Raw genomic sequence first — 26,457 nt, 5'->3', positions numbered from 1 at the left:
TTCTTTGTGTTTCATCTATAAATTGAATTCCAGCCTCCACCACACCCAAAAGTTCCCTCTGCACATAGTTTCAGGCTTTTTCTATGAAGACAACCTTATTAATAGGCTCTCTTCAAAGTTAATTAGCTGTGGAAACGAGGCCAGGGGCACTGGCGTTTCTACCCAGAGGACTTTGCTATCCCCGCTGATTCCTGGGCTAGGCTAATTATTTCCCAATAACCTTACTTACTGGCCATGCACCCTCCTCTGGGCCTGAGCCTAACAAGCGTCACCCTGCGAGTCGAGAGGCTGTTCTGCTTGGAAGTTTTTAGCCGCCTGCCTTCCCTGCATGCCTGCCACCCGAGGATGATTTCCTCCTCTTCCTCCTTCTGAGAGGAAACAAGTTCAGAAGCTCTGAGCACCCCAAACATGTGGAGGCAAGAGAGAGGTGGCTTTCGAAAGGCGCTGCTGTTTGATGTCGAAAATTAAATTCCTTCAAATTCACCATTAACGCTATTACTTAGAGTATTGGACACACTCTGGAGTATCCTAGTGGCATTATGTCTGCTGTCATTAACTTTGCCCCCTCTCCTGGCTTCCCCTGAAAATATCAATATCAAAAAAAAAAGTTAACCTTATTACTCTTGCTATTTATTTATGCTGTTTATTTACTCTCTTATTTATTTATTTCCCAGTGCCGTATAGCGTACGCTCTCGTATCACACATATGAATAAATATGGACCACATACACATTCTCAGGGCTGAAAAGCTGTTTATCAGGCAATGAGGAAACATCACAGGCTAAGAGGGGAGGTGGCTAAAGTCGGGTTGAGCTATTAGACTAGATAGAAGAATATATTGGAAATTAAACGTGAACTCGCGATCCCTTGACACGTTTGAAGATGAAAGGGGTGGAGAGAAACTTACTCTGTAAACACCAGCAATTGAGATAACACTTCAGAACCGTGCAGAAAAGCATTTCCCGGTCAAAGTCATGATAATGATTGGAATCTCACCATCTCGGGTCCGATCGTACTCGCAGAGAGCTGCTTTACATTTCTGCGTGCTTGTACAAGCCTCTGGTTCTGTTTGTGAGGCTTTTAATGAGAGTATGTGTCAGTGTCAGTCTAGTGTCATATGCATTCACTTCCTGTAGTGCAGTGGTCAGCAATCGGTGGCCCGTGGGCCAAAACTGGCCCGCCCGGCATCGGTATCTGGCCTGGGCAGATGATTTAACAAATCCGATCTTAAATGATTTACTTATTGTCACAAAGTAATTAGTTCAGGGCTTTTATTCTGAAAAAAATATGAACTTATAGATTCTGTTTCTAGAATTGACACTTTAAAAAACAACACTGCTGTTGTCGTGGAGACAGCCATGTTTGGGGTGTAAATGTCCGTAAAATAACTACTTGCTTATCGTTAGCCTAATAGCATAATTGCCTAAGTAATTTTTTCGGTAATTGTGATATCTGCCTAACTTTACCAATGTGCTTGCTAAAAAAAATTTGTTTTTTCTTGTTTTCCAAAAATGTTCAAATATGACTTAGGCAACTATGCTATATTAGGCTAACGATATGATAGGCTCACAAGTATTTCTTAAAATTTAAATGATGCACAATGAAAATTAACAGCACAAGTATTTATATCGCACACATTTGTCTTAAATACAACATCCACATTATAGTTAGTTTAAGGCAGAAGACGTGGGTTTTTGTTTCTGACTGAAGATGTTTTAAGGCACTTTGCCTGATAGAGGTACGATGTTTTGGCCAAAATATTCAACTGCCCTCGACCACATTTACTTGCTGGTCACTGCTATGTTATCAGTACTGACTTGTACATGTGTGAGTACTGGTTGACTTCCTCATAAAATCTCATTCAAGTTGTCATATTTACTATCTTATTCTTTGTTGTTATTTGGCCAAAACAAGAGTGGGCCACCAACTGGACTGGAGAGTTCTGTACTATACAGAGTACGGATTCAGCCCTAAGAGCAGACATGAATTCACTCACTAACCTATGATATATTTGTCTGACCCTTTTATATATACAGCATTCACCCTGTTAATTACCGCCTGTGTTTGTTTCTACAGGAGTGTTTTTCTCACTCGACCACACTGCATTAATCCCCTTTAAAGCTGTCCCACTTCAATCCTCACTAAGCACATCGCCTGAGGCCACTTCTCACCAGCACCACTGTACATACACTAACAGGCTACACACACACGGACACACACACACACACACACTAATGGTCAGAGAAACATGTTTTTCTCCCTCACTCACTGACACCGGTCATAACAGATTAACGCTGAGGTTTCTTCATAACAACCAAAGAATGCATGACATAGGCGTCTTTAGTGTAAGTTGGTTGTTTGTTGCACACTTGTCATGCCAACCCAGCTTTGAGTGTGGTTAATTCCTGAACAACACCATATTAAAGATGTTTTTTTTTTTTTTATAAGAGAAATATCTGCCTGACACGAGATGAGACTTTTGCTTCTACAAATATTCAGTAGGGAGCGAGCTGACAGTCGATTTCATGATGTCTGGAGGACACGTCAATGAAAAACATATACATAGTAGATTTGATATACATTTATATGACTGAATAAGTGTATACAATATACAGAAAAAAAGAATCACTTAGTGCTCAGCACAAATCATTTCATAAAGGTCACAGTGTCAGTTAACGTAAATAAAAAACCATCATATAAAGTCTTACACACGTCACAGTCTGTATTTTGTTGGTGATTTAAGAGCCACCCGTGCGTCCATCACTGACAATCAGACACGACGTCATGCAAATTTGCCCTCGATTCCTCGAAAGATGGTGACAATTCTTTTAAATGTGCAAAAGAGACTTAAAGAAATCAGTTATTTGAACAAAAGCATATTTCTGCTTTTATGCTGTCTATAATCTATTCCCAGCAAAAGTTTCCCTTTGTCCTCCTATAGTTCACCTGGGGCCATAATAGAACCCGAGCGTCTCATTTCCCTGATGGACCTCCTCTCAGCCCGACACCGCTGTCCACACACTCGTTAACAACTTTACCCCTCACGTTGCCCCTGGCCATGCACCGGATGGATAGACGGCACCAACGTCTCCTTGTCTAACTCTCACTCCATCTCTTCCCACATCATCCCTCTTTCCTCCACCTCCCACACCCTAACAGTCACCTTCTCCTCCTCCATCTGAAATATCGGCCCACGCTGCCATTCCTCTGTTTGCTTGTTTTCTCCTCATTTGTTTCAGAACTGGGAGCTATTCTGCTTTAAGCCCTGTTCTCTGATCAATACAGACTGGGGCTTTCTGACTGCATACATCCTACACCTTGGCAGCTTAGCCTATCAATACTATTTAAATTCTCCTTATGGCTCCAAACAAGCTGCTGCATTATTTAGCAGGTGTACAGTCAATTGCACATTATCTACACAACATTAACAGGTAAATGGTGTGGAATTTGTCTAACAGTAGTGGCTGAGCGATGTGACGACTGGATTCTTTGTCACTGTGAGGCGTCGGTGTAGAATGTTTAGTCTCAGAATCCAACACGTAGATCCCCTTATGTGTCTCTAACTTACATGACATCTTCTTCATGTTTATTCTATTTAGAATAAACATGAAGAAGATGTCGGGAGTGCAGCCATTAGAGGAAAAAATATGTCACAAACTGCTGCTGCACCACATTATTTATTCACTTTCCTTTGCTGCCTGCCCGCTACCAAATGGAATTCTATTCAATCCAAAGCGGTGACTCAACCATAAGTGTAATGTACGTCTAGATGTAGGAAAAGAATGGACTACAATAAAAGCCTGGTCTCATTTAGTGTGGAAATGTTTCCCCATCTCCTGAGTTGAAAGGGGAAATATTCATTAAGGAATAAATCAAATGAGCCATGACTACTACAAGGTTGCGGTGTAGTGGAAATTCAATTTGTATTCATAAACAGCCACGAGCAAAGAGATGATCATTCAGAAGAGTTGAGTTACTGAAGCTGTTTGCGGTTTGTTATTTAACGCACCTGTGTGTGTGCGAGTGTGTGTGTGTGTGTATACACAGTACCTTCAAGCACGCAATCCCCGTCACACAATGACAAAGTCTGCTGGATCTATTAGTGATGATGATTTTTGTTTTGTTTAAACTCTAAACTGAATCACGTTAAACAAGCGCCCGGGAGCTAATGTGCCGTCATTAATGTAATGAAACGCCGTGGCTTTTCCTCAATAGTTTTGAAAACGATTCTTCATTAATATTAGATAAACTACACACGGAGGTGGAGGCTTCGTCATTAAAATGATCGTGAAACTGGTTTAAATGAAAGTCTTTCACACATGGAGATATAAAGAAATGACAGCGCGTGACAATACGTGGTGCACATGTTTACAAAGGGAAAGATGTGGATTGTAATGTCAACAAAGTAAAATAGTGCCAAACATACATAAAACCACAGGTAAAGAGAGGATAACAACACAGACAAACTAAAAAATGATCCAAATCTTGGTTATAATGAAGATCTTTGTGGAAGCTGTGGGTCAAGGTAACTCTTTATTGACCTGCTGACACCAATGAGACAATGGAGAGCTCGTAAAAGCCTTGATCCACATCCATTTAGTTTAGATTCAGTTCGCACAAGAGTTCTAAGCTCTGGTATGAGTTTAAAGGGCTCATAACTGTGCATTCACAATCACTGAGTAATCTCATCTAGTGATGACATTGAGAGTATAGTGAGACCCAATTCACAATATGTTGAATTATATTAGATATTATTTTGAATAGGTGAACCAGCCGAGAGACAAAATGATCAAAATATATATTTTTTTTATGTTTCTTTAATTGATAATACACCAGCATGTAGAAGCTTTGTAACTGAAATTATGTTTTTAATGCTAAAATATAGTGATAATTGTTATCCATGACTTTTCAAATGTACTGTTTTACAAAAAACACAGGGAAAAAATAGTGAAGCAGATGATTAGTTGTTGATTTAGATGTTTTATTCACTTGAATAAAATGCTTGATTTTAATGTTTTTACCACTCACAGAAGAAGTTTGAAAGGATTTCTAAAATTATTTTTATTATTATTATTATTATTATTATCATTAATAATTACAACTTAATTTCATGCAAAACATATCCACAAATAATCTTAACTGAAAGAAAGAGAAACCATCCTGTCTCTAGGGATAGGCTCTGTTTTTCTGTCTCACATTGACAAAGAAGCTCAAGTGTTGAAAGGGCAACGATCTTAAATAAACCAAATCACTTTAATACCTTATTTGAATTCACTTGGTTTGTAAGAAGCATTGTTGGGAAGAAACCATATGAATGTTTTTTTGTATATGACTACTTTACAACACTTAAGCCACTTTACATTACACTTAGGAAGCACATTAAAGCAAAGGCCACGGTCCAGTTGCTCCACAACACACTTGTTACCTTTTAACCGCTCTTCATTCTTCATCCTCATAAACAGCTGCAGCTCGAGTGCGTGTTAGAAAAAAAAAAAAAGAGCAAACATATTTAAAGTGCAGAGAAAGAAGAAAGACATGAGACATGGAAAGAGGATGAAGTCCTCGTCTGTGCCAGAGAGGCTGCCAAAATCCATTACCTAAGTGTTCTTTATCTGTTCCATATACTTTTGTTGTCTATCTCTGCAAATCCTGGAATCAGGAAACAAACAAACGGATCAGTCGCGTGTCGTGCGACAAACAAATGCAGCACAGCAAACACCAGAGAGGCAGCGCTGCTTTAAAGGATGGAGGCAGAGGAGAGATGGAGCGATGGATGGGTGAATTAAAAAAGGAAAAAACAAATAGCTCGCTTGATTCATTTGTGGGCAGAAGTTGATAACTGCACTTTCTCTTCAGTCGGATCCTTTTCTTTGGCCCTCGCATCCTTGATCCTCTCAGATTTTACTCCCCCCTCCTCCCCCCACACCTCACCCCTTACCCCCTTTTCTTCCCTGCTCTCTTCTCTTAAGGAGGATTGGAGTTTATTCCCGACAATCCCAGTTCAGGAAGTGGAACGAGAAGGACTCAGGGAAATGCTGGATCATGGACGGACTTCCGAGGAGGAGAATCATATCACAATAGCACTGGGAGTCTTATCAGATTTAAATGGAGGGGTTTGGGGTTTATAAAGCAAAGAGCTTGGGCTCTGTGGTAAACTTTTAGACTGGGTATGGGCTGGGTTGGTGTGCAGTTGCCGTGATTATTGAAATGTGTTAGAGCCTAAAGGGAGAGAGAGAGCTTTACAGGCTTCCAAGTGTCTGAACTGGACGCAAACACAGAGGTGCATCGTGCACGCCACAGAATATGGGCTCTTCACGAACAGTCAAACGAGACACAAATAACTCCGTTTAACCCTGTAAGAGACGCACTTTCATGAAATCCACGATGAGCAGCCGCAGTATTCTTACCATGACCTTAAAGGTGGGGTAAATAATTATAATCCAATCCACTTTGTGTCATGTTTCTGTTGTTATCACTGTCTGTTCTGAGTGTGTGCTGGAAAGAATTCAGCTTTTCATACACATATGAATTAATGAAACAGAAAATAACATTTGTCGGCTTTTTTTGTGCAGGAGAATTCACTGCTGAAACTTCTGTGTGTGTTTCAGTGATTCTGCGACCTGTTTGCAGCCGTCTCGCTACACTTCGTCTGTCTTGACATGAAACAAACCGCCCTCCTGTGTGCAGCATCGGTGACGTGAAATCCAAGAGAAACTCAGGTAGAGTTGTGTGCCCGTTTAATCAGCATCATTTGACAATGGTTTGAATCTAAATGGTCTGTGTTTATATTGTGCTTTTCTGGTCTTGATGATCGCTCAAACCTGCTTCACACTACCATTCACTCACAATTTCATACAGCCCATCTTCTATCACTCATCTTTCATACCCATTCACACGCTGCCGGCAACATGGGGTTAAGCGTCTCCGTCTTTCAACTCGAAGGTTGTGTGTTCGATTCCTGGCCGATGTGTCCTTGGGCGAGACACTTAACCCCACGTTGCTCCTGACGGCTGTGCCGGCAGCGTGTGAGTGGGTTTGAAAGTTGATGTATGAAAGTGTGAGTGAATGGGTGTGAATGGGTGAATGGGAACTGTGGTGTACAGCAGCTTTGAGTGGTCATCAAGACTGGAAAAGCGCTATATAAATACAACACCGTTTACCATTCAAACCCACAACCTTCATGTAGGAGCCAATGTGGGGATCAGTTTGGGATCTGTTTGGGTGGTTGGTGCAGGATTACTTGTTACATTGTGATTTGTAAATAGTTAATGTCAATTGTTGACCTTAAGCTTTTTATAGACATGCATAGCTTTGTAGCCCTTTGTCGCTAATTCTGTCCTTTGGATAAAGGGTACCACAGACACTTTGATATCTTTGCCGGCTATGATATAAAGAGGCATTGAGAGATATGTACTCAGAATATCTGGCAGGTTAGGGCATCATGTGTCCGTTTTAGCTTACTAAGTTAAGTGTAATAAGTGTTTTTTGACCGCCAGGTCACTACGTGATATTGGTTACGTCGTCTTACTGTTTGTACCTATTGATCGTCATTCACAACCTGGAACGTCAAAGGAATATTTCTATGCATTGGTGATCATAGACAGGCCTGGATACGTGTGAACAGGAATGTAACTTGGATGTACGACAAGTGGAAATTGAAAGACGACTGACGAGACATTTTATTTGTATTTAAAAGTTACATAGTATACAGCAAATTACACTTATATTCTATACTTAACTTATACACTATACAAGGAGAGGTGAAAAATACATTTATTTGGTTTGATAAGCCACTAATCGAATTGTTAATTTCGGCACACTGCGCTAATGTGGCATTATAAAATTAAAAAAACGGAGTTTAACATCACTTCACTGTGGACAAATGACTTGCTGAGACACAGCTTTACACTTTTCCTCATTCCTCAGCTCTCCGCGCCCCCCCCCCCCCCCCCCGTCACGCTGTAGGCCAAACTAGCGAGCAATCAGTCCCAGTCATTAAGCCCAGTAGCAGCAGCAGCAGCAGCAGCAGCAACATGCTGTGTGAACAAACATCCCTAATCACAGCCTCTTAAAGGCTCCTAATGAGTCTCTGCTAATTAGGCTGCTCTCTGCGAGTCAATCTTTTCTCTCTCTGCCCCACTCTGTTAGCCCAGCCTCATTTGTCTGCTATAGATTAGTGTGTGTTTGTGTGTGTGTGTGTGTGTTATACGTGTGTGTGCGTTATACGTGTGTGCGCCAAATCAGACTATTGAAAATCATCAGTAGTTAAAGTGAGGGTTTAGGGTGGAAAGTCATCAATGATTAAATACATGTTTTTTAAACATTAACATGTTAAATAAGAGTGAATATTTAGTTAATGTCATGTGGTCATTTAGGCCTCAAATTAATAACTTATTTACTATTTTTAGAAACTTCATTTAACGGCCAGTTTATTGCCGTATATTCTCTCCTTTCAAAACTCAATCAGCGGTTCAGGTACAGCGTATTGTGTGTGTCTTGTGTGTGAGTGCTGTCGCCGTCTCTGCTTGGTTTATCCGTACATTTTTAGAAGGCTTAAGTAGGTCATCAGCACCTCTTCCTCCTCAGAGTGAAAGCTTGTGGTCCAGACTCCAAAACCCCCGGATTCACATTGAGATTGAACAAAACAAATCCTTGCCAGGAGACACTGGAAGAGCGACCTCATCATCTGCCAGCCCATGAACCACATATGTGTGTGTGTGAGGGCGTGTGTGTGTGTGTGTGTGTGTGTGTGTGTGTGTGTGTGTGTGTGTGTGTGTGTGTGTGTGTGGTGTGTGTGTGTGTGTGTGTGTGTGTGTGTGTGTGTGTGTGTGTGTGTGTGTGTGTGTGTGTGTGTGTGTGTGTGTGTGTGTGTGTGTGTGTGTGTGTGTGTGTGTTTGTGAACAGATCTCAGAGGATAAGAATGGAGATGGAGATGATTTGCCTTGGGCTTCCACTGACCACAGTCTCAACTATCTAATTTATCATTTTTCTTTCTATTCTACACTTTTTTTTGACTTCTTTGTTTCAAATGAGTCTTTACTCAGGACTTGCATTGATGGAGCTGAGCTGAATATAGTATAATAGGGGTGGGGGAAAAAATAGATTCACATAGGAATCGCGATTCTAATCATCCAATTTTTTTTTTTAAGTTTCGGTAACACTTTAGATTAGGGAACACATATTCACCATTAACTAGGTGCTTACTAACATATGTAAGTAGCATACTAGCCCTTTATTAGTAATTATTAAGCACATTTTAACACCTTTTTCTACATAACCTTATTCTACCTCTATTAGATTAAGTTTTTTCCTGAATAAGGTTTTAATATGTGCTTAATATTTACTAATAAAGGGCTAGTATGCTACTGCTATGCATGTTCGTAAGCACCTAGTTAATTGTGAATATTTGTTCCCTAATCTAATGTGTTACAAAAGTTTCTATTTTGAAAAACCACATTAAACACCAGTTTGTGTTATTTATAGATAAATATACTGTTTATTTTTGTAACTTCTGGTAGAAAAAGGCAGCTAGCCTAAGCTTTTATTTATACAAGTTATTTTTTTGTACAGTAAGTAAGTTTTTATTTGTTTTGAATGAATAAATGTTAACTTTTGTCTTAAGTTTGCCTTTGTGGGATCACATTATCACATTATCTTATACAAACTGTATTGTTTTGATGCCATAATTTGCCTCAACACACTATGCATTGTATACATTTTTGAATCGAGAATCGTTTGAATCGAGAATCGTTATCGAGAATTGTTTGAATCGAGAATCGAGTTTGAATCGAATCGTGACCCTAAGAATCGGAATCGAATCGTGAGCCAACCAAAGATTCACATCCCTATAGTATAATATAGTATAATATAGTAAACTTGTGATTGTCAGTGAACGGGAGACAAAACCATGAACTTCATTTCCCGAAAACAAAGTTTTGTGAAAGATAATATGGAAAAATACAGTAATACAACGTAGTTCATGCATGTGAGGTTACATTGTCTCTGTGTAAATGAATGTCTAGTAAAGATTTCCCTCAGTCACTTTCAATACCGCTATAAGTTATAACTCATGATTTTGGTTACACTTAAACACTCAGATTGCAGGACACCTTTCCTGCACATGTACACACATAGCTTACATACAGGGTGATGTGTCAGTCATGGTATAAGAAAAAATAAGTCTATTATTTTGTGTTGTTTTTTAGAAACTGATGCACAAAAAGCAGCAGCTTTGTTGAGTGATATGCCATGACGCCTGATAAGTAAAACAGCCCAGGCTACAATTGAAAGACTTCTTCGAGCCGAGTTCTCGTGCAGGGCAGCAAACCGTGAAAGATCACAGATCAGCCGGTGGAGCAACAGTGGAATTTGTCACCTTTTGCAGCAGCAGATCAATGATAATTACCCGGGTGACACGAGTACAGTTATAACTTTACAGGATCAGGAACAGGGGGAGAGGGACATGAGGAAGTAAGGGATGAAGGGCTCTGGGCCACACTTAGCTCTGAGCTGATCAATACTGTGTGAGAGATGGCTGTGACCGGCCCCACGGCTCAGCCTCAGAGCAGCTCAACATGCTATTATGGCCTTCCTTCACGCCGCGTGTGTATCGGCAGCCACAAAGAAATCCATTTTGTTACACAACCTATGGTTTTAAAAAAAGCTATTGGCACCAACCACTGTCCATGTACGTGTAACTTAAAATTAACATTGTTTAACATTGTAAAGCAATCGTCAATGGCATAATGAGAGTAGACTGGATATAAAACACGATGCACTGATTCACAAGAATCAACAGTTGATTTGGCCACACCTAATGTTTTTGCTATTTCTCAGATGGGTTTGTTTTGATTTTTCAGCCTAATGATGGCTTGCTTCACTGACAGTGACAGCTCCTTGGATCTCATATTGAGAGTTAAGAGCAACAGATTTCAAATGCAAACGTCACTCCTGGAATCAACTCCAGAACTTTTAACTGCTTAACTGAAGATTAAATAATAAGGGAATAGCCCACACGTGTCCATGAAATAGCTTTTCAGTCAATTGTCCCATTACTTTTGGTCCCCTAAAAAGTGGGAGGCACATATAGAAAGTGTTGTAATTCCTACACTGTTCATCTGATTTGGATGTAAATACCCTCAAATTAAAGCTGAAAGTCTGCAACTATGTTTCACTAGAGCCAAAAAGAAGAGAATTGTGTTGATGTACCAATATTTATGGACCTGACTGCATGAATGGACAGGAAGGAGCCTGTGGAGCAGTTTACACCTTTGAACTTTCAAATTTTACACAGTGCCCCTGAAAAAAATGCATGTTTGATATGTTGCCGTAACTTTCTCTCCATGAGAAGTCCTGAATCACTGAGGAAGACTCAGTGAGATGAGAGGTCTTCATGGTTTCTTTACAAAGTCGACCATACAAGAACCAGCAGGAACACAAAAGTTGCCCGTTGCCTCTTAAATGACCCTTAAAATGTTGTGGAAGGTGATTTTTTATAGAGAGAAAAACAACAAATCAGGTGATTGAAGATCGTGTCTTTGGACAGTAGCACTTCCTGGACTCACATCTGTTTGGTTAAAGATGCTTAAGGCTGTACAGTCAAGGCTTCACGATAATCTGTAATCTAAAAGAGAATATTGGCGTTTAAACAATGCATTGTGATGCCAAAATGTGAGTGATTTATCTGCGTGAGGAATAATGTGGAATGTAAGTGTCATCACAGAGCAGCCTGACATTCTCAACCCACTTTACCTACCGTTACACACTCGCAGCAGGTTCATCATCAGAGGAAAGAGTCCAGATCGTGTCACATCGTAACAAATTAGGCGGACAAGGCAACAGGGCAGCAGATTGGTACATTCATCACGGGAGAAATAGATCATGTCAGCGTTGTCTGTTCTGCGCAGGCCTTTCTGCTGCTCCTGTGGGCCACACACACGACGCGGCCGCGGTACTACATCAAACACAACTGTAGGAAATGAGGCCTTCATGACAAGTAATAGGTTTTATTGAGTGGATGATGAGTGTGTTTGAAGTATATCAGGACAATCTTTGTGTGGCTCACTTTGGACTTTCTAAGGGAAACACTTTAAAAGTTCTGCTTTTTTCTTCGGACAGCTGATGAATGACCGATAACTGGGGTGCACGGAAAGATTTATTAGTGTTTATCCGATCGAGCCACCTGCGGCACTGCGACCTGACAAAGAAAAGGGTGTAAGAGTGAGTTTGTGTGCAAGTACTTAAATTGTCTTTCTCTTGGCTTTTGAAATGTCTTCTTACAAAAAAAAAACAGTTATCAAATCAGTCCATGATGACGGGAGTGTGTTTGCATGTCTCCGTGTCCCTACATCCTTTTGTAAAACACAACTGATAAATTCCCCTTTCTGTTGTAACCTCTGCAGGGTTCAGTGGCCACGTTCAATGACTGTGAGAGAGATAGAGACAGGGAGAGGAAGAGCGACAGGCAATCATTTCTCTGTGCGAGCGGCAGAGCGGGTAGGCGAGCACATGAAAGCCCATTTTCCTCTGATTAAGTCCTGTGAAAATATTCCATTTGTCAGTGCCACTGCAGCTGAGACAGGCCCTGGCCCGCACAGCCAGCCGACTGTATCTGTTGACTACGTCGCTGCCGCGATTTACATCACTCACTGACAACATCATCATTTTCTCCTTTAATGTCCTCCTCCACTTGTGTGTGCATACACCTCCCTTCCTCCTCTTTTATTCTTCCCCTGGTCCTCACACCTTCGCCCGCTTCCGTCACTCTTTCATTCCCCCTCTCTCATCCCATCCACAGTGCTTAGCGCCCGCCCGCCGCCCCCTCTGCCCCCCTAACAGCCTATTTTTGTTTGATCTGCCCTCATTGCAAGGTTGACTGCAACCAAAGAGGGGAGAGCAAAGAGGGACCTGCCTCTGTCTCTGTCATACTCATTTTCAATGTCATAAATTTCAATTTCCTATCTTTCTGCTCCCCCCCCCCCCTTGTTCTTCACCCCCCCCCCCCCCCTTTCCCTTATGGTGTACCCATCTTGGGAATTTGTCAATTCTGTTTCTCTCTGTCTCTTCTTCTCATTCTCCCTCTCTCTCTCTCTCCAAACACCTATTGGCTATTATCCTGTCTCATGTCGTCGCCAGACTTCTGCCACATAGAATGCAATTTCCCCGGCAGCATCTGTGATGAGATCCAAATGAAAGATCGTTAATATTTTGTTCAGAAACAAATGGAGTTGTGTCTCGCATTTTAAATATTGTCATTTCCCACCTAACCCCCCCCCCCTCGCAGTGCTCTGCCTGCCATTGAGATTCTCCTTGTCACCCCCAAGATGCAGATGATCACATTTTTCTGGTACAGCTCTGATGAATGCATCTGTGTGTACGCATTTGTCTGTGGCTCAGGGAAGAGAGACAAAAAAAACCTGACAGGCGTTTAAAACCATACGTGGTCTTTGTCTCTTCAGAAGGTCTTTAACTCGGAGACGGTGACAGGAGCAGAGGAAGCTGCTATTGTGTCAGGAAAAAGGTGGAGGAGCTTCATTAACCAAACCAGGGCCAAGTCAGACTGAAACATAAACAGTAGTTTAGCTAATAGCTATAGATGATTGTAATTTCAGTTATATGAAAAAATATTGCTTCATGTTGTCCTTTAACGTCACGGTCAACACTTTTTCTTCTTTTCTCTAGTTCTTAAAGGTGGACATGGATTTTTATAGACTCCATATTCACATTCTTAAAAATATAAAAATAAAAGCAATACAACACATTCAAAAGACCTTAAGAGTTAATGTCCTTTGCACTAATGGTATGTACGGGGGAGTCATTCTGCATTTATGTGTAAGCAGCTTGTGTTTTGTTTTAAAGGTGCATTATGTAATAAATCTAAAGCTACTGGCCATAAAATGCTCCTAATATGTCACAGAGACTCAGGAATAATGTTCATATAACAAACTGAACTCACCAACAACAACAGTACAGACAAAATATTTGCATAAAAAAAATATTTTGCAGACTGCAAATTGTGTTTATGTTTTGGTATCATGTTTTGGCATGTGGCGCCACCTACCGCCATCTACCAATCATTGCAGTCAGTAGAGTCTCAGCTGCCGAGCAACCATGAGTTGCCACTTACGCCAGAAGACGAAACCTAAAAGACCTCGGTATTTTGAATTTGAATGTCGTAACTGTTTTTGGCCACATTCTTACATATGGCACCTTTAAGGTAACTGTAATCTCATCTTTTGTCTGCAAAAAAATAAAGTTATTTTTAACTTGAGCTGCCATAGTGAAGTGGGTTTAAAAGTAAAGTACAATCATATTTAATATAATATTATTGTGGGGTTTCAGACCTGCATGAAAATACAGAAAACCACTATACACTGAAAAAATATCTAAAGACAGCTTGCTTACTTAGTTTGAATGAACTTAATGCATTCTGTATGAAGTTTATAATGTTTGTTAACTGTTTTTCTTTGGTTTGTTTTCCCAGTGTCCTAAAGAAGCCAAAAAAGGAGCCAAAGCTTTGTGGATGCAAACAGAAAAAGTTCCTCGACGAGGGAGGAGATTCACTTTCTAAACAGTTTGTGTTGCATGTGTGTTAACGGCATCAGAGCTCATTAAATCTGAGCACAAATTAGTCTGATTTAAGAGACAGAATGATGGTTTTTGACGGGGGGAGAAATGTGCACCAGAGAAAACAGGAACGGCGAAGTTGTGAAATGTAATTTAGGAATTAATCAGCATTCATTAGCCCAAGGGGCCTTTCCTCCAATTCTCTCTTCTCTCCATCTCCCGTTCCGTCGCCTAATGTTCCCTCTCTCAACGAGGCATCATGGGTAGCCCGCTCACTGCTCACCCAAGCGTTGCCCATTTGCCTGATGTCTCGCCAGCTCGCTCTCTAACCAAACTTTACCTCCTACCTGACACTCACCCCCTCCCTCCCTCCCACCCTCTGCTCATTAGCATCACATTAGCATTTCGTCTACAATCTACATGGCTCTGATCTGATTCACTTCAATCTGCTCATCCTGTTGTTTTTTTAACTCTTGTCTCTGTCCCAAGTACAACTTGTGTTCAGTAACTCTTGTTTTTGTGTATTTTATTCTGGATTAAGTCACTTTTATGTTGCTATTCCTTCAATGTGTCCTTTATGTGCGCTTTTCAGACTTAATTTAGTTGTCCATAATCACTTTAAATGCGTTACATTTGTGTATCGTTACACTATATCGTTTTCTTAGTGTGAAACAACACATTTGATGTCTCACGTGATTGTAAAAACATGAGTAGAAGGACAAACCTGCGGTTCTCCACTGTATTATGACAATGTCAGTAACCTCACTTTTCATGCCAGTGAAGCTTGAATGGAGTTGACTTCATTTCAATCTCTTGGCTGGAAAGACACAGTAATTAGGCAGGTGAGTGTAGGGGGGGGCGGGGTCACACTCAGGCAATTAAGAAAGTGACAGCCAGTCTGGCGCCAGCGTGACAGCCACCGCGCGCAGCTCCACTACATTCCCATTCACATTCACACGTACACAAACACAAATGTGTGCACGCAGCCCAGCATCCCTGTCATGACCAGCCTGATTAGCATAAAAGCAGCGGCTCTCTGTCTGACACCATCATCATCATCATCATCATCCCAGAACAAGAGAGGGGCAGAGGTGAACAAGAGGAAATTAACCACTGACATTTGAACTCCCTATGAGTCAGTTATCACAAGAGGTCGACCAATATTTTACAAACCAGGGAAGACAGTGGCTGATATATAATGCCCCCCCCTGTATGTTTTCTCAATTTCTTTCTATTTCCTCCATCTGTGAAATCAAAATATTTTCATTTCATACCGATATAACAAACTACTGATACCGATATAAATCCGACATTACAGTCATTTTAGTCCACTTTTGAACGTATGAAGCTGTTAACAACACATTTGTGCCGAGTCATTCGGAAGACATCATTCTCCAACTGTGTAACAAATGTTCTCCTAAAAAAGAAGGAATGAAAAGCCCAAACATGACTCAGCAAAAATGCTTTTGCTGATTTTAATTTACAATTTTTACAGTCTGTGCGTAGTTAAGCATGCAATATACAGTATATATCTATATACATATATAGATGTCTATATGTGTATATATATATATATATATATAGATATATATCTATATGTATGTGTATATAAGCATTTGGATAAATAATTATTTTAGAGCACTTAGCAGCATTTTTCAAGTGACTTTATTAAAAAGATGTCAACTACACACAAATAAGTATTAATTTGCTGAGTCATCAAAAAATTAATCGACCATACATTTGTCATGTTTTTATAGATTATATCAAGATTTTGTCAGATATTGTATTGTGCATTAGTAAGTTATTATTTCTAAGCTTTTTTTTTTTTTAATTGTGATGTTAAATTTTTACACAGAGAAAAGGTGGACTTTTTTTTGCATCATCCATGTTTACATTGATAACCTCTGGGCTTCACTTTTGCCATGATTTTTCTCTTGGCTACTGAAGACAGGGATTGTGCAGACAAAACTAAAACTGCTTCTGTGTAGAGAACAGCAAAGACATATAACTCCACACCTGTCTCCTCACCTGTCCGTACCTGTATCCTTTGCCATATCTTGCCAATGTTGCCTCTTTGTGACCAAACAGGAAGTACGAGGGAAACGCATCTCAAAAATAAAATCAATCACACATAAATAACAGTTTAAATCACTCACATTGTCATCTTGCACACACACAAATGTCCCAGCACATATCCACACACACACACACACACACACACATATAGAAACATTGTTTGGATATGATGTGACATTTGTACACAGTGTTCATCTGTGCAGTTCACTGTTAATGTGTTTGTGACATTATCCTAGAGACACGTTCCACATCCCTTTGTCTCAATTCTCTATATTATTCCCGAACACTAAACACACACACACACACACACTTTGTGGAAATTGTGTGTGTGTGTGTGGGTGGGTGTGTGTGTGTGTGTGTGTGAGGTGCGATCCAGCATCAGGCAGTTATAAATGGCCATCATTTCCCAAACCACTCTGTTCTCCATTGTGGAGCGCATGTCGCCGCAGGGAAGGGAGGTGATGTGTGTGAGTGTGTGTGTGTGTTAGAGAGAGAGGGTGAGAGGGTGAGTAGGAGGATGTAAGGGTGTGTGAGGGGGTAATAGAGGAAGTGAAGGGGATGATAGTCCCAGAAGAAAAGTGTGACGGTCGAGAGTAGCGGAGACAGACCTTTAGCTCCACTGGAAAGCCGGACCAGTGTGAGTTTAGAGAATGAAACAATTGTGTGAAAATAGTACAGAACATTTTGAATATTGTAAAAAAAAATCATATTTGGAAAAATATAAAACAATTCTCCAAGCACATAACAAACATACATCTGCAGAGGACAAACACAACACACACAAACTCGTGATAATGTACATGTAAAGTATAGAATATAAACACCTCGTCAGATTAACTTTATACAATCACTGAACCTCATTTGCAAGACTTAAATATTGGACTAACTTTTATTTTTGTTTATTTTTTAAAAGATGTTTAAATTTTACCAATTTAAATTAGTTTAAACTTAATTTTTTCTTTCTTAGGGAACCAAAATCAAGCCAGAATTTAATTTGGTGTAGAGCGATGTAGAGTTTGACTTTGACAAACATCAACACCATAATAAGTCTAGTCTTTGAACGTGTTTAAATAAGGACTGATTTTTCTATATTTCTATGTTTATTTAACACACTGTATATTACCCATTAGGCCCATGTGAATGTTTTCTCCAAATCATAATTAAGTTGAATTCTGCTTCACTCCATGGGAAACTACTGCACTATGTCCTTATATTTAATGTATTATTCATGTCCTTTAATCAAAGTTGCTGCAGACTAAGACTTTGAGAAGCACCTTATTGCTAAAGTCTGTGTTTTTGCGTCACTGGTTCATTTCAAGTGTTACCCTCATAAAAGTCTTTAGTGAGGACACTCATGCTGCCAGCTAAACCTTCAGATATAATTGTCTTTTGTTTTATTCTTATTTCTCCCCCCTCATCTCATGAGGAACTCATTCCCAGCGTTAACTCTGTGCTTGTTCTTATAACTTAAGAACCCTTTGTTAATGGCATTGTGTTTTCTTTTTGGCAGTCATAAAGTTTCAGATTTAAAACTGTTAATGACTTTTGGCTCCGCTTGCCCACACAATCTTATATTATCCTCTTTTCTCGCATGGTCTCGAAGCAGTTTGGTTTCACTGCAAGTCCAACTATTGAGATTAAATTGGTCTATCAAGTGCAACTCTTTGAAAGATAAACACTTGTGGCCTGGTTCATCTGCTGATTTGGATTTATGGCCATGGAAGTAATATTTAGATTCTCCGAGTTATTGTTTTGTTCTGCATAAACGTGCGGCAAGGAAGTTCTTATCCCTTAGTGTTGCACTTTCCTTTTATTTCATAATAATAACGACCCCTTTCTTCTCCTTCTATCTGCTGTCGCAAAATAAAATCCATGTGTGCGCTTTCCTCGTTTTTCCATTCTCAAACTATAAAAACCCACAGGAATCGCTGCTGGTGATTTCATTTCCCCAGAGCCGCTCCTGACCAGTGTCACTCGGACAGCTTCTGATGTGACCACTGCGCCTTCCTCTGAAATAATATTATAAATCACAAACACTCATCTCTCTCCCTCTTCCATGCAGGAGAGCTTAGAAAATTAAATGCCAAAAAAAAAAATCAGCAGGGGACACGATAATATATTACAAACGTCTTCCACTTTCAACCAGAGGCTCCATGTAGTTCTGATACAAGAGACGAGTGGGAGAAGGGGAAAAAAAAACATTTACAGAGGGGTAACGGTCAGTGTTAGACAGGAGGCCTTTTTAAATCCCACACTCATCCATCATAAGTGGCGTTTATGCACTCTGAAGGCCCGATAATAGCCTTGTGCATTTTCACACTGTGCTTTACCTCCTGTGTTTGATTGGAGGGAGAGAGAGACTAAAAAAATGGAGGGGAAGGATGAAAAGAGTCTGATGAGGGTTTCATTCATTCTCTTTTTTTTCCCTCCTCATCATCCCACTCTCTCCTTCAAGGCTGCTTCTCTTATCTTCCCTTCTACATTTTGGGAAAATCACTCTCTGAATTGGAAAAGGGGCCCTGGGGCCACAACCCTTTTTTTTTTTCCTTCTTCTTCTTCTTTGGATAATTGACTCCCATTGCCTGGTAATTCATCGGGTGCATATGCCAGCTAATTCATCAGAAGAAGAGAAGCTGCCGACCTCACGACCTTGCATGCCCCAACGCCCCACACACGCCCCGCCGAAAACACACACCCACCCACCCACACACTCATCACACATCACACACTTCAACCTTGCATGGCTCGCTCGCATATGTATGTATGCACACATACAAAACACGCACACACACACACATTTATGGTCGAGTTCCCCCCACCCCTCTCCTCCTCCTCCTCCACCCATCTGCCCCAGAAGAGCCAGGAGCCTGGAATGAGAGGAGGGAGCAAGCGGCAAGTTAGCGGATGAAAAACCTGAGATGATAGATGGGCCACATTGTGGCATTATGAATGAATTATACCTCCCAAATACCTTGAGCAGTGCAGACTGTCAGCCTGTATCTATACTAATCTGGGAGAAAATATAGCTGTTTCCACATTAAAGGCGGCCGGCAAAGAATGGGCTGCAGAATTAATTGAGCAATCAGGCCATTAGAGAGAAACATCATACTGAGTCGTGTTTCTGATGCTGCAACATTTATCACTGCTCACCAGGAACCAGCTTCCATTCCTGTGTTTTTTTTGTTTTTTTTTCTCCCTCTCCCCTCTATCCCGCTCTCTCTTTCCCTCTAATGTGGCCCAGTCTTCAAACAGATTAGGATTATTGTGACAAGACAAAGGTATCTTTTGTCTTTCTCCATAGTGGTGTCAGCGCCTGCCGCATTTATCACGGTTGTCACGCAGTCTTAAGGCTTTCAGCTTGCACACCTTGTTCCATTTTTCTCCCAGTGGTGGGTCCATGTTAAAATTGCTCAGAAAAGTACATTATAAGATAAATTATAGGCTAGACTGTCACTTACATGAGTATTTGTTTGGGGGGGTTTTTTCTCTCTCTTTTTTTTTTTTTTTTACCCTTGAGTTTATAAGGTGACTTGACAAAAATATGATGATGATTACTTTCACACAATGTCAATTCCTTTTTTGTTGTTGTTGTTTTTTTGTGTTCGTAATAGTAATCAGTGATATTTGAAGTGGTCAGGTTCAACAAATATATAAATGTTACTGTACAGGCATATATATTTCGATATATTTCCACTTTATAAAAGTGACGCAAATCCCTAATATTCACATCTATAAAAGAGATGTACGTGTGCATGCAATTAATTCAAACTAGATTAATTAAAAAGTAAAAAGTCACTGCGATATCAGTGTATACAAGTATGTACCTAAAAATGCACCTTTACAGATACATGCAATATCTGACTTCTATCGCCCTCTGGTGGATAAATCAGAGAACTGAGCTAAACGGGGGATTTGCAAGGAATACGTGCTGACGTCAGTGTTTGTTGTGTTTTATAAAATGTTGTATGAGTAAAAAGACATCTTGTTTTCTGTCAAACAGCAGTTTTCAGAGAAGTTGATAAATACATGTTCTGTATATGCAGACAAGAATACAGGAATGTGTATGTGCTCATGCAATAATACAATAAAACAAGAAATAACGTCTATTAAATTGTGACATTGTTTTTCATTTTTAAATATTTGTAATATGTATAATATTAAGTTTTCAGTGTTGGTTTGAATTATTTGATAAATGTACACCTACATATTGCTGCCTTGTGTTATGTTGTTCAGTGATGTTTGTCTTTATTATGTATGTTGCTTTATACACATGAGGCTCATAACTTAGTCCATTTTCACTCAGTGTAAGATAATTATGTTGAAACAAAATTCCCATTAAACTCCATCTGCCTTTTTGCAGGTGATGATTGCATATTAAACATATCAAGTGTGAAAATAGGCTTGTTTGTTTTTATTAACACACTCATTTATTTAAGTACAATCACATTGTTTCAATAGGAGATATTTACTGTAAAACATACCAGTTCATAAAAAGCCCAGAAAAATCTTATTTCCCAGAGTGACGTCACATCTGTGTAGGAGCACACCAAAGCGTGGTCATGTAGCGTCTCGGTCAACCGCAATAAACCCGGAAGTCAGAAACTTTTTTGGCAAATGTGCTGAGTGAGCAACTCCATAGGAATGAACGGAGCCAAAATGGCAGTGCTCTATCCAGTTCTTATTCATTATATCATCCATGAGCCAGCAGGAGCTGGAGGAGGACGAGGAGCAGCAGGGGACAAACATGTGGTAACTGCTGCTTAAAAATGATCCCACTTTTCTTTGTTCTGTTGACGCTCTGTTTACACCTGCTGTTAACATCCGACCTGAGTGATCCGATTACACCTGCTCAAATTTTGGACGACATACTATACTATGACGTTTTTGACCAATGTTGACCATTTTTGGACAACATACTATACTATGACGTTTTTGTCAAATTTTGTACAATTTATTTTTTTACTTTTTTTGTCCAATTTTACTTACTTTGACCATTTTTCGACAACAAACTATACAGTGACGTTTTTGAACATTTTTGAAATTTTTTGGGCGACAGACTATAGTATGACGTTTTTGACCAGTTATGACAATTTTTGGACGACATACGTTTTTGACCATTTTTGGGCAACATACTATAGTATGACATTTTTTACAATTTTTGGACGACATACTATATACTATGACATTTTTGACCAATTTTGACAATTTTTAGACGACATACTTAGTATGACGTTTTAGAACATTTTTCAACAACATACTATACCATGATGTTTTTGACCAATTTTGGACGACATACTATAGTATGACGTTTTTTGACCATTTTTGGACGACATACTAAAGTATGACTATTTTGACCAATATTGACCATTTATGGACGACATACTATACTATGACGTTTTTGTCAAATTTCCCAAAAAATTGTCAGATTTTGGACGAAATAGTGTGATAGTGTAGTATGACTGAGGTCAAGAATATGATTGAGGTCGACGACATACTATAGTATGATGTTTTGGTCACATTTTGGGTAAAAAAAAAAATAATAAGATTTTGGATGGCATAGTATAGTATGTCGTTTTTGTCAAATTTTGGACCAAATTTTTTTTTCAAAAAATGGTCACATTGTGGACGACATAGTGTAGTATGAAGTACTACATAGTATAGTATGTCGTTTTTGTCAAGTTTTGGACCAAAAAAATGTTTTTCAAAAAAATGGTCAGAATTTGGACGACATAGTATAGTATGTCGTTTTTGTCAAATTTTGGACCAAACTTTTTTTTCAAAAAATGGTCACATTGTGTACGACATAGTGTAGTATGACGTACTACATAGTATAGTATGACGTTTTTGTCAAGTTTTGGAACAAAAAAATGTTTTTCAAAAAAATTGTCCGATTTTGGACGACATAGTATATTATGTCGTTTCTGTCACATTTTGGGTAAAAAAAAAAATAATAAGATTTTGGATGGCATAGTATAGTATGTCGTTTTTGTCAAATTTTGGACCAAATTTTTTTTTCAAAAAATGGTCACATTGTGTACGACATAGTGTAGTATGAAGTACTACATAGTATAGTATGACGTTTTTGTCAAGTTTTGGAACAAAAAAATGTTTTTCAAAAAAATGGTCAGATTTTGGACGACATAGTATAGTATGTCGTTTTTGTCAAAATTTGGACCAATTTTTTCTTCAAGAAATGGTCACATTGTGGACGACATAGTGTAGTATGCAGTACTACATATTATAGTATGTCATTTTTGTCAAGTTTTGTACCAAAAAAATTGTCAGATTTGTCAGACAAACATTTTTTTTTTTCCAAAACTTGACAAAAACGTCATACTATACTATGTAGTACGCCATACTACACTATGTCGTACACAATGTGACCATTTTTTGGAAAAGAAATTTGGTCCAAATTTTGACAAAACGACATACTATACTATGTCGTCCAAAATCTGACAATTTTTTTGTTCCAAAACTTGACAAAAACGACATACTATAATATGTAGTACTTCATACTACACTATGTCGTCCACAATGTGACCACTTTTTGAAAAAAATAATTTGGTCCAAAATTTGACCAAAATGTCATACTATACTATGTCGTCGACCTCAATGTCATACTACACTATTTCGTACGAAATCTGACAATTTTTTTGAAAAAGTTTTAGTCCAAAATTTGACAAAAACGTCATAGTATAGTATGTCATCCAAAAATGGTCAAAATGCCATAATGTAGTATGTTGTCCAAAAATAGTAAAAAACGCCATAGTATGTTGTTCAAAATCACCAAAGATTTATTTTTTACTGTCCGGGGTGGGACTCGAACCAGCGTCCCCTGGGGGAAGCTGGCATCTAAAAGGATGAGTCATAGACCACTAAGCCAAAGAAAAGTCAAGTGTGAGGTGTTTTATGTGGTCCAAATCGATACAACTGTCATAGTATACTATGTTGTCCAAAAATTGTCAAAATTGGTCAAAAACGACATACTATACTATGCAGTACTTCATACTACACTATGTCGTCCACTATGTGACCATTTTTTGAAAAAGAAATTTGGTCCAAATTTGACAAAAACGACATACTATACTATGTCGTCTAAATCTGACAATTTTTTTGAAAAACATTTTTTTGGTCCAAAACTTGACAAAAACGACATACTATACTATGTAGTACTTCATACTACACTATGTCGTCCACAATGTGACCATTTTTTGAAAAAAAGAAATTGGTCAAAATTTTGACAAAAACGACATACTATACTATGTCGTCCAAAATCGGACAATTTTTTTGAAAAACATTTTTTTTGGCCAAAACTTCACAAAAACGACATACTATACTATGTAGTACTTGGTACTACACTATGTCGTCCACAATGTGACCATTTTTTGAAAAAGAAATTTGGTCCAAATTTTGACAAAAACGACATACTATACTATGTCGTCTAAATCTGACAATTTTTTGAAAAACATTTTTTTGGTCCAAAACTTGACAAAAACGACACACTATACTATGTAGTACTTCGTACTACACTATGTCGTCCACAATGTGACCATTTTTTGAAAAAGAAATTGGTCCAAATTTTGACAAAAACGACATACTATACTATGTCGTCTAAATCTGACAATTTTTTTGAAAAACAATTTTTGGTCCAAAACTTGACAAAAACGACACACTATACTATGTAGTACTTCGTACTACACTATGTCGTCCACAATGTGACCATTTTTTGAAAATGAAATTTGGTCCAAATTTTGACAAAACGACATACTATACTATGTCGTCTAAATTAGACAATTTTTTTGAAAAACATTTTTTTGGTCCAAAACTTGACAAAAACGACATACTATACTATGTAGTACTTGGTACTACACTATGTCGTCCACAATGTGACCATTTTCTGAAAAAGAAATTTGGTCCAAATTTTGACAAAAACGACATACTATACTATGTCGTCTAAATCTGACAATTTTTTTGAAAAACAATTTTTTGGTCCAAAACTTGACAAAAACGACATACTATACTATGTAGTACTGCATACTACACTATGTCGTCCACAATGTGACCATTTTTTGAAAAAGAAATTTGGTCCAATTTTTTACAAAAACGACATACTATACTATGTCGTCTAAATCTGACAATTTTTTTTGAAAAACATTTTTTTGGTCCAAAACTTGACAAAAAAAAAATTTGTTTTTCAAAAAATTGTCAGATTTTGGACGACATAGTATAGTATGTCGTTTTTGTCACATTTTGGGTAAAAAAAAAAAAAATAAGATTTTGGACGGCATAGTATAGTATGTCGTTTTTGTCAAATTTTGGACCAAATTTTTTTCTTCAAGAAATGGTCACATTGTGGACGACATAGTGTAGTATGAAGTACTACACATTATAGTATGTCGTTTTTGTCAAGTTTTGGACCAAAAAAATGCTTTTCAAAAAAATTGTCCGATTTAGACGACATAGTATAGTATGACATTTTGGTCAAATTTTGGACCAAACTTTTTTTTCAAAAAAGTGGTCACATTGTGGACGACATAGTGCAGTATGAAGTACTACATAGTGTAGTATGTCGTTTTTGTCAAGTTTTGGACCAAATTTTTTTTTCAAAAAATGGTCACATTGTGGACGACATAGTGTAGTAGGAAGTACTACATAGTATAGTATGTCGTTTTTGACCAATTTTGACCATTTTTGGACAACATAGTATACTGTGACAGTTTTATCGATTTGGACCACATAAAACACCTTAGATTTGACTTTTCTTTGGCTTAGTGGTCTATGACTCATCCTTTTAGATGCCAGCTTCCCCCAGGGGACGCTGGTTCGAGTCCCACCCCGGACAGTAAAAAATAAATCTTTGGTGATTTTGAACAACATACTATGGCGTTTTTTACTATTTCTGGACAACATACTACATTAAGGCATTTTTGACCATTTTTGGATGACATACTATACTATGATGTTTTTGTCAAATTTTGGACTAAAACTTTTTCAAAAAAATGGTCAGATTTCGTACGAAATAGTGTAGTATGACATTGAGGTCGACGACATAGTATAGTATGATGTTTTGGTCACATTTTGGGTAAAAAAAAAAAGAAAAAAGATTTTCCAATTTTGGACGACATAGTATAGTATGACATTTTGGTCAAATTTTGGACCAAATTCTTTTTTTCAAAAAGTGGTCACATTGTGGACGACATAGTGTAGTATGAAGTACTACATAGTATAGTATGTCGTTATTGTCAAGTTTTGGGCCAACAAAAATGTTTTTCAAAAAAATTGTCCGATTTTGGACGACATAGTATAGTATGTCGTTATTGTCAAAATTTGGACCAAATTTCTTTTTCAAAAAATGGTCACATTGTGGACGACATAGTGTAGTACGAAGTACTACATAGTATAGTATGTCGTTTTTGACCAATTTTGACCATTTTTGGACAACATAGTATACCGTGACAGTTGTATCGATTTGGACCACATAAAACACCTCAGATTTGACTTTTCTTTGGCTTAGTGGTCTATGACTCATCCTTTTAGATGCCAGCTTCCCCCAGGGGATGCTTGTTCGAGTCCCACCCCGGACAGTAAAAAATTAAATCTTTGGTGATTTTGAACAACATACTATGGCGTTTTTTACTATTTTTGGACAACATACTACATTAAGGCATTTTTGACCATTTTTGGATGACATACTATACTATGATGTTTTTGTCAAATTTTGGACTAAATTCTTTTCAAAAAAATGGTCAGATTTCGTACGAAATAGTGTAGTATTACATTGAGGTCGACGACATAGTATAGTATGATGTTTTGGTC

General features: G+C 38.6%; 1 protein-coding gene across 1 annotated transcript in view; it reads left to right on the top strand.

Moving 5' to 3' along the window:
• The window catches only part of nsun4 (NOP2/Sun RNA methyltransferase 4), a gene marked incomplete at both ends in the record, with an annotated part of 55,233 nt that extends 34,964 nt beyond the window's left edge, over positions 1-20,269 (top strand). Inside the window, 2 exons of the mRNA XM_083889516.1 lie at positions 19,943-20,030; positions 20,253-20,269. Coding sequence (XP_083745642.1) covers positions 19,943-20,030; positions 20,253-20,269 — 105 coding nt within the window. The remainder of the gene's footprint in view (positions 1-19,942; positions 20,031-20,252) is intronic.
• Between the last annotated feature and the right edge of the window lie 6,188 nt (positions 20,270-26,457).

This window comes from Microchirus variegatus (genome assembly GCF_963457635.1).
Source record: "Microchirus variegatus genome assembly, chromosome: 5".
Lineage (NCBI taxonomy): Eukaryota > Metazoa > Chordata > Actinopteri > Pleuronectiformes > Soleidae > Microchirus > Microchirus variegatus.
Note: the sequence above shows the minus strand (reverse complement) of the source record. Positions and strands in the feature narration are given on the sequence as shown.